Here is a 9,145-nt window from a genome sequence, read left to right on the forward strand (position 1 = left end):
CCTTCCCCTTGGGGCTGTCAGGGGCTGGAAGGGGCTGCCCAGGGAAGGGGTCGAGTCCCCACCCCTGGGGGGATTTAAAAGCTGGGCAGAGGCGGTGCTGAGGGCCAGGGTTTGGGGTGGGATGGCAGGGGTAGGGGAACGGTTGGGCTGGGGGAGCTTAAAGGGCTTTGCCAACCCAAACGATTCTGTTTCTATCTGTTGCATTTCAGAAGTGATCTGAGGTGGGTTTGAGGGGATCAGAGTGACCTGCCTGTGCCATTCTGATCCGTACCCTACCTGGAGCCTTTGCAAATGTCTCTTACTCCATTTAAAAAAACTGTTGTTGATTGTTTCACCACTTCTGCCTCCTTTAAGTAGCTGTTTGCATATATATTTGCACTGAGATGTATGTACTGCACAGGCACTCCGTCCCGTGACTAGTCATGACTGTATTTTTCATCCAGAGCATCTTGGGGGAATTTTTCTCAGCCAGTACCTGAGAAATTGCTGACTACTACTTTAGGTTAAAAACTGGGTGTTTTGGGGGGGTTTTGTCTTGTTTTGGCAGGGAATCAGTTTCTGGTTTTATTTTCACAGGTGCGAAGGGGCTGCCAGTCCTGAATGTCCTAAAGCCATAGTGGAGGGTATTATTGAAGAAGAGGAGGAGGAGGAAGAGGAGGAGGAAGGGGGAGGCTCTGTCAACAAAAGGAAGAAAGAAGATGACACAGAGGTAGGGATTCTCTTGCTGTGTTTTCAGCTTGCTTGCACGATGCTCCCCTGCAAGTAGCCAGTAGCTATCCAAGTCATCCTCATATAAAAGGGAGGAACTCCAGGGACCAAAACCTTTATATTGTGATTGTTGTTTTTCTTCTTTGTCTCGTGCCACTGATTCTATCTTGGATTGTCACCCACAAGCATGTCTTTTCTTTCCTCAGATGCTCACAGATTTAGTGCATATTGCCTGAAATGGGGCTTCTGGCCTGAATGAGGAACGCTCTTTTCTGAGCCCTTGTGCTATTTCCATTCGTTTCCATGGCACGGTAGCATTCAGGAGGTTGTGCAGGCAATTGCAACCTAGGAATGTAAATTCCTGGAGGAAAATCATTGTAGCCAGCTTAGTCCCTTTTATTTCTGTGTCACTTAAGTGAGAGCCAAGTCTGGACATTCCGTGAGTTATTTGTGCCAGTAAAAAATAGCAAATTGAGAGCGGCCTTCTCTTGATCGATGGGTGTAGCTCCTTCGGACTTCCTTGTTCTCTACTCATGTACTTTGGCTGTGATTTGGGGAGGAATTTAGGAACAAGGAGGGTCATCCCTTGGAAGCGTGTAAACCACCAGAGGGAGCCAGTATTTTTTATATATATACTTCCAAGTGGCACTCTGAGTTCATTTTATTTCAGCTGCTTTACTGATCACTAACGCAGAGCGCTCTCTCCTCCCTGCAGACAAAGAAGGAGCACTTATACACGTGGCGAATTGAACTGGCGAAAACAGAAAAGTACTGGGATGGCTGGTTCAGGGGTTTATCTAACCTCTTCCTGAGCTGTCCAACTCCAAAGCTTTTGCTTTTAGCTGGTACGTGTCTCTTCCAGTCCTGTTTAGGTTTTGGTGGCTGTTCACCTCGGTGATATGCATGCCCCACTTGTATTTTAGAGAATAGGGTCAGCGCTTGGCTAATGTCTTTCTCGGAGACTTATCAGATCTGTCTCTTCCACCTTGATTTTTCTGTGTATCTTGAAATACCATAAACCAGACTTATTAGATCCGTGCGGATCTGGAATTAGTTCAGAATCTCTCATATCAAAATTGCACATGTATTGCTGCTGTTGGAGGGGTGGTTTTGTTGTATGGAGTGGAAGAAGAGCAAGCGGGGCAGATCCAAGCTGTCCTTCAGCCTCCACTACTACGATGGTTCCCTGCAGATATGGGCATGATTTGAACTTCTCAACTGGAAGTCAAATTGTTGATATTGGAGAGCCAGCTGTAGGCCCTTTTTGTGCCCTGATAGGAAATTAAGCATGTAACCAAGATAAACAAGATAAATACTCTTTTAAGTCATCGGGAAGGATGTGTTCTTGCATTTTTGGCTGGGATTCTTTCCTATTACTTCACTCTTTTGAGGTGCAGCAACAAAACATCCCTGTGGTGGGTGTCAGAGATGTTTCTTTTGTGTTTTCCACACCAAATATCTCTTTCAAAATGTCAAGTAAAGTCCAGCCTAGACAGTCATACTCTCTCTGGCTTTTCTCCAATACATCTGTTTATTTGATTGTAGGTGTTGACAGGCTGGATAAAGATCTAACAATTGGACAGATGCAAGGTAAATATTTAATATTGTTACTCTATCCTTATTGTAATGCTCTTTTTGGGTGATAGCTTGTGGCTACAGGTACACGAACGAGGGAGAGCTGGAATGGCCTCTTACCAGGGACAGTCTATATCAAAACAAATTAAGAATTAGTCCATCCCAAGTGTTCTCTAACAGCCTGGGGTTGTAGGAAGAGTGGAGAAGTTGAGAAGGGAAAGGTTTGATCAGAAGTTGTGAAGGGCTGTTGCCATGGTTTTGTTCACTCTGGAGTTTGATGTTTCCAGCAGTGGGGCTTCCACACTTCTCTTGGATCAGAATGATTGCCTGTGAGGATTCTTTCTAACCTGTTTTTTCCCCTTTCTAACTACATTCCTGATGTTCCTAGCTAGAACACTTGGGATCATCCAAAACTGGCTGATCTCCTGGTGTTTCTGTCAGACAGCAGACCAAGATTCAGCATCTGCATTAATGTTTTGGGTTAGGTTTTCTTTTTTTTTCCCCCACCCCAGCTTCACCGATTTCCAGAGCAACTAGTACTGGTAGCAGGTTATGTTGAGGTAGATCTGATAGCAGTTTCAGCTCTGAAAGGCAGTCTCACCTGTGTCGAGAAGCTCTAAAAAGTTTGCCTTCATTTTAACTCCTGGGAACCTCCTCTGGTTACACCTGGGGAAGATGAATTAAGCAGCCAGTTCTTGCTTTCTGTTGAGACTGTCTGCTTATTGCACAGTTTGCTTTAGACTCTTGTGCCTTCCCTGGTCCCTCTTTGCCCGATGCATATAGTGAGGTTTGGTGAGGTTTGTTTGTAAAGAATGCGAGATCCTTTTTAGAAGCGTTCATAAGTTCACAGTGCTTTTAAGGCTGTAGTGTCTGCTGTCTCCTGTGTACACAAGAACTCCTTGCCTAAACCGTTGCTGTTAGAAATCAAGACCACTTAAAAAGCAGCTCCAGTGATGACTCTCTTGATCCGCAGGGAAGTTTCAGATGCAGGTCCTCCCACAGTGTGGCCATGCAGTTCATGAAGATGCTCCAGACAAGGTGAGCCCCACCGCCGGGTTGAAGCTAGATAAGTCACAGTCTTCACAGCTTAAGACGCAAAAGGGGGCCGTTGCTTACAACGAAGCAGAGGTTATACTTCAGGAGTGGTTTTTGGCACGACATCTTAACTGGCTATTTGCAAAACCGCTTGGACTTTTAAGCTGTCTGGAAAGCCTGGGCTAAGATGTTACATGACACAGGGCTTGGCTAGGTTACAGGTTTAACTCTCAGGCTAGCGGTGGCAAAACTAACTCTTACCATGTGGAATGTGGATTTATCCTCCCTGCCTTTCCTCATGAAGTTCTCCACTCTCCCTTGTACTGAGCGGCAGCTTTTGGGGTTGGTCTGCGTTTTGTTGAGTTGGGTGGCTCACATGCTCCAAACACAAAACATACGTTGCCGAAACAGCTTGCAGACTTGACAGAGCAGTGCTGCTTCTGGGTACTGCTGGAGTCAGCGTCCAGATAGAAGCAGGAAGGTGGTGCAGCCGGTGGAGCCTGTGGTTGGAAACACAGCTGGTTTTAAAGCTTGTTCTGCACTGACCGCTGTGAGTGTAAAACTCAGCCTTCCTGTGCTTCGCTTTACCAAGCTGAAGTAGGGACTTTTGTCTAAACATACTGAGTTCTTAACGATGTTATTCTTCTTAATATAAATTCTCAGTAGTATTATTACTGTGAGGTTACTGTCTTGATGTATTTCTTTATAGGAATAACTTGCATCGTGATTTCACCAGACCTTTTTTTACCTTAGGCATTGCTTTAAGAATTACTGAAAGAGGTGGAGAAGAAGTTTGGTCAGTTCTTGATTGTGAGATCAGTATCAGAGTAGAGGTGGAAGCTTGTAGTTCCTTCTTTTACGGAAAAGCCCATTAGACAGAGCTCTTAGTTTTAAAGGTTCACGCTTGATTCGGCAAGAGGATCCTGAGGACGCAAACTGTCATTGGAAATGCTGCAGGCTTTGAAAACTACTGGATTTCTTGATCTCTTTGTGTCCCTTTAAATTCTGACCGTTTTTTTTTCCCCCTTCCCTCAGGTTGCTGAAGCTGTTGCGACGTTCCTGATCCGTCACAGGTTTACAGAGCCCATCGGTGGATTCCAGTGGTAAGGCTCTGCGGGTGCTGGAGCTGTGCAGTCCTCGAGCAGAGCTCTTGCTCCTACTGCCTGCGTGTTTGGCTCTCGATGTGGGAGGTTGGGAGTTCTAGCAGAACGCTAAAACCCACTGTAAACAAACAGCTTTGAATTGCGGCCAGTAATGCATTCGATGTTTGTGTTCTCTCTAAACTTCTTGCATATTAACTTGGGCTAATGAGACCTCTTTCCTCTGAGGGGAGGAGCGAAGCAGAACCCTCCCTAGCTGACTCCTTTCTTTATAGCCTGCCAGAAGGCAGAATTACAAGTTCTATGGTATTTGTTTTAAATAGCATTTTACTTAAGGAATCAAGGCCCTGTGTTTTGGAAACAACTTGCACCACACTTCTTTGGCCAAGAAGTACCAGTGAGATTAGACAGGTAGAGCTGTGCGCGTCACTTTGTCGACTTTCCATGCTTTTCTCATGTGTTTTCCTATCATAACAAACTGTAGAAGTCAGGCCTCTGTGATCAGCCACACAACAGCGAGAGTAGGTTGTGACTGATAAGGTTGATCGGAAAAACTCTTCCAAAGTCTTAGCGTACAGTACCATAAAGCTGGTAACTAAACCCATGCTTAGACCTTACAGAAGGTGCTAATCTTTTTTACCATTCATCTGAAAGACGATCCTAAAATAAGCGTGTTAAGCAGTCCTGGAAAGTCTGCCTGCTTTTAGCTAAGAATTCTTCAACCAAAGCTAGAAGCCCCCAAAATGCGTGATGCCGTAGGACTGGCAACGCTAAAATGTATTGCTGGGTGATCTTTTTTCTTTTCCCCTTTATCCGGTGCCCCTGGGGATGAAACAGTAGAAATGCAGGACTGTGGACTGCAGATTTTTAAAACCAATGAAAGGATATCGTGTAGGTTGATGGTGGGATGTATTGATGTATTGTAATGTTGAATCTCCACCAGGTATTTGGCAACCTGTGCTATCTCTGTGAGTCTTGGAGGAGCTACCCTGCTGCTCCTGCTGTCGTGGTCGTAGTAACAAAAGCGGCTTTAAAACAAGAGGCTTGGAGAAAGTGAGGTGGCTTGCTGGCCTTAGTGTGTCCTTGAGCCACAGACAGCGATGTATTATGCTTTTGTGCTTCTCACTGTTGCGTAGCTTAAAAGTTACTGTTGAATGCATCAATGCTGATTTAGACCTGCACGGTAAACTCCTTGTGGCCTTGTTTGATCTTGGGTAATCAGCTACATTTAGGGTGTCTCAGAGTCAATTATCTGCAGAGAATACCTTGATTTTTAACGTGTGACCTTTCTTCCACTCTCCTTTTTCCCCTCCTAGTGTGTTTCCTGCTTGTTAATACCCTGGTGTTCTCCAGCACTGAGTCCTGTTGTAAATAAACTGCACCAGAGGCCACTGTGATGTATCCATATCCTTTCATCTCTCCAGTTCAGCAGCAGTGAGAAGTTGGTGTGAGATTCATCCCCTAGAACTAGTTCTCCAGAATGTGTAAATGCTTAGGGACTTCCTTGCTGGGAAGCAGCTCGTACTGAAGACCATGAAAAGCTCTTCAGGCCCTTGGAAGTGGGCTCCTCTCTGCTGCCACAAGGGAAGACCTCCTGAAATCCCAAGTAGTCGACCATACCGATCTCCATCAATTCTCAGGCTTTCTTGGACCCAACTGCAAAAGAGGCCGTTGGCAGTCCAGGTCCACCGAGGGCATTGCAGCATAGCCAAAGGCGTCAGGATTTCTCCATGGAATCGTCTAACTTTGAAGTGCCCCTTAGGTTTGTTTTTTATATACACGTTTCTTTCCCCTAAAGCAGACGAGGAATCGGCTTCATTGGGAGCTCAGGTTTCATCTCACCAACGCCAGCCTTACGAGTTAAGCTGCGGGAACAGCCTAGATGCTACTTTCCTGTGCAAAGTTGGACAGGACTGTAAAACAAAAAGGCGAGGGGGGACTGTGAGCTCCATTCCAAGAGTCTTGCCGCTTTCTTAATACTTGTTTCAAGTTCTCACTGAGAAAAGTAGCCTGGATAACTCGTTCTGCTGCAGACACATAACAGGCAGGGGACTCTGGGCCTGCGTTGATGGGGAAGACTCAAGAGCAGCAGTAACAACGTGGTCTGCAGGCGGTTTGCCTGTTTGGCCGTTCTCTGTGCCTGGAATGTGTTTATGCTTCCCTTCTTGTAGCTGCTACACACAGCTGAGCAGAGATCAGCGGCCTTTTGGATGAAAAAATGCAAAAAGTGCAGTAGATAAGACCCTGGAAGAGCTTGGAGTCAGTCCTGCTGATGTTGGTGCAGAGGTGTAGGGAGCTGCTGCTGCGTTACGCTCCCCCCAGTACTGGAGGAGACCTTGTTTTCACTGTCACGTCCTAGACCGTTTCGCTGCCTGCCTTCCATATTTCCATGTAAATGCAGTAGTTACACGGAGAGCTTTTCTTCAGGGTTAAATTATCCACAGACAGTTGGTCAGATTGCTTGCACCTAAGAATCACTCTTAAGCGGAAGAGCAGACACGGTTTGGAGCAGTTTTCCTCAACATTTTGCGGGTGGATGTCTGAAATTTTTTATTTTTTTTGCCTTGTGTCCATAACCCCTTGATGCTGTATGACGGGACGCAGTATCTTAACGCAGTTTTGCTGAGGCAGAGTTCTGTTGTCGGCCTGATTTGGGAGCTGCGATGTCCAGCTCTGCGTACGTCCTGTGACAAGAGCCATCGTGAATTCTTGGCATTTGAGAGCTGCAGGTGGGGCAACGGGAGACGGTGTGAAGAGCTGGCAAAGCCTGGTTTAACTCTGGCGTTTACCCTGGTGGAGAGCCACTCATCTCCTCTGATTCATTCGCCTGTGAGCCCTGGACTCGTGGCTTTGCTCTGCGTCCCTTCCCCGACGCATCAGGGTGGAAAATACCTGAATTAGAGACAAGAAAGCCTCATTCCAGAGAGCTCTCCTCTCTCCTGGCGCTTCGGCCATCGGCACTCAGGCGTTAAAAGAGCGATTGCTTGGCTCCCGGCGCTTCCCTCCGTAAGTCACCGTGTTAATTATTGCGTTAGTGTACCGTGACCTTGATGTAACGTCCACCCCTGGTTTAGTTGCTGACAGATTAAATGGATCTTCAGTAGTTGAGATGCAAAATAGCACTTTCCCCAGCTGTATCCTGAAGATTGGCAAAATTCTCGCTCCTTTCCAGATGACTCCCGTGTTCAGACTGTCAGAGACTCAAATAACAGTGCGTGTCCAGAGCCTCACTTCATGGAATAGCAAAGCATGTGCCTGTTGTCATACTCATGAATGATCTCGGTAAAGTCACATTCCTCCGCGCTGAAGTAACTCGGAGGATCTGGCTTTGAGTGATTCGTTGCGGTAACTCCTTGCGTTTGCCTCTCACGTTATCCCTTTCATTTGCTTTTACAGTTTGCGAGATATTAAAAAAAAAAAAAAAAAAAAAAAAACCCCCCATGGAAAGCAAAAGAAAATCGGGTTTGTATTCTGTAGAAGCACCATTGGAAAATGAATGACTGTTCCTGAATCCTGTGGGCTCCCCGGAATTATATTTTGTTGTTAACATTTGAGAAGTGAGTGAAAAAATAAATATTTCAACAGCCTATTTCATGTGGCGTTGCTCCGTGCCAAGCTCTCAGGCCTGACTTGCACAGAGCAGGCGGCCGCTCGGGGACGCATTTCGGGCCGGCTTCAAACAAAGGTGGCTGCAGGGACGGCGGCAAGGGCGGGTGGCTGGGTGGAAGGGGGATTCCTTTTGGCTGTGTCGAGCCACATACGTTTTTGAGACTGTACTTTTGTCTGAAAAGTATTAACGCCCCCTGTTGCGGTTTCTTCTCCCTTTTCAGGGAGCTACAGGCAGAGAGAAATGGTATTTAGGTGAAGGATAGCACAGCCCGTGGTAAAAGTCGCTGCGGAGAGAAGAAATGTTCTCTTTGACTCATGGAAAAATGGGGAGATCTGGAAAATCCCCCCCATAACTACCAGGTTCCCGCTGCATTTTTCCACAGCCTGCAGCATGGTACTGTCTCTGGAAAAGCAGATAAAGAGGAGGAGAACGTCTGAGTTGAAAGGATGCTGATTTACGCCGGCGCTTTTGGTTATTTAGAAACCTATCTTGCTTTTGTTCCAGTCATTGGATTGAGGATCAGTGGAAAACTTTCACAGTGGAAAATCCCGAGGCTTGGCAGGAGCAGAAGACGCGGTTTGGGGAGGCTGGTTTATTGCAGCCTTCGCTTCTTAAATTTTTCAAATCAGACCCAGGATGGGTTTTGCCAGCTCTCAGCTTGTAAGCACCGGACAAAACCCTGGGTGACTTGTAGATTCCAGGAGCATTGAGATTGTTGGGAAAAGGTATTTCCTGCATTGCTGCAGCTTATAGTTTTGCTCTGAACGCAGATCCTGCGAAGGCAGGGCTCGGCTGCCTGGCTCTACACGCGCTGAAGCCAGCTGAAAACGCTGTTAGGGACCGGGGCGGTCGACACGGATGGACGCAGACGCTTGGTGTTGAAATGGTTGCTGGCTCGCGTTGCTGTACAGAGCTCACTTTTTTGGGTTTTTGGGGTTGGTTGGGTTTGTTTGGTTTTTTTGGTTTTTTTTTTTTAGCCTTGTCTTTTTTTGTCTTCAGCCTGCCCTGGTCCAGATGGGAAGCGAGCGGGGAAGTGATACCAAAGCCCGTTAAAAATACCGATGCCTGCTGCGACTGGAGGTCGCTTTCTGTGCAACCGAGACACCCTCTGAAAAAA

General features: G+C 46.6%; 1 protein-coding gene across 5 annotated transcripts in view; it reads left to right on the forward strand.

Moving 5' to 3' along the window:
* PPME1 (protein phosphatase methylesterase 1) overlaps window positions 1–9,145 on the forward strand; it is a 29,183-nt gene extending 20,038 nt beyond the window's left edge. For 3 of the 5 annotated variants that reach the window (XR_004842959.1, XR_004842957.1, XR_004842960.1), the window contains 7 exons: window positions 577–709; window positions 1,424–1,553; window positions 2,254–2,298; window positions 3,257–3,321; window positions 4,354–4,421; window positions 5,735–8,753; window positions 9,028–9,145. Coding sequence is in view for 1 of the 5 variants with exons in the window: in XM_035901791.1 (XP_035757684.1) it covers window positions 577–709; window positions 1,424–1,553; window positions 2,254–2,298; window positions 3,257–3,321; window positions 4,354–4,421; window positions 5,735–5,753 (460 nt within the window). In the remaining 4 variants the exon portion in view is untranslated. Of the gene's footprint in view, window positions 1–576; window positions 710–1,423; window positions 1,554–2,253; window positions 2,299–3,256; window positions 3,322–4,353; window positions 4,422–5,734; window positions 8,787–9,027 lie in introns of those variants that run through there. The other 2 variants (XR_004842958.1, XM_035901791.1) reach the window with 2 other exon arrangements.

The sequence above is a fragment of the Egretta garzetta genome, unplaced genomic scaffold (genome assembly GCF_000687185.1).
Source record: "Egretta garzetta isolate BGI_Z169 unplaced genomic scaffold, ASM68718v1 scaffold1159, whole genome shotgun sequence".
NCBI lineage: Eukaryota > Metazoa > Chordata > Aves > Pelecaniformes > Ardeidae > Egretta > Egretta garzetta.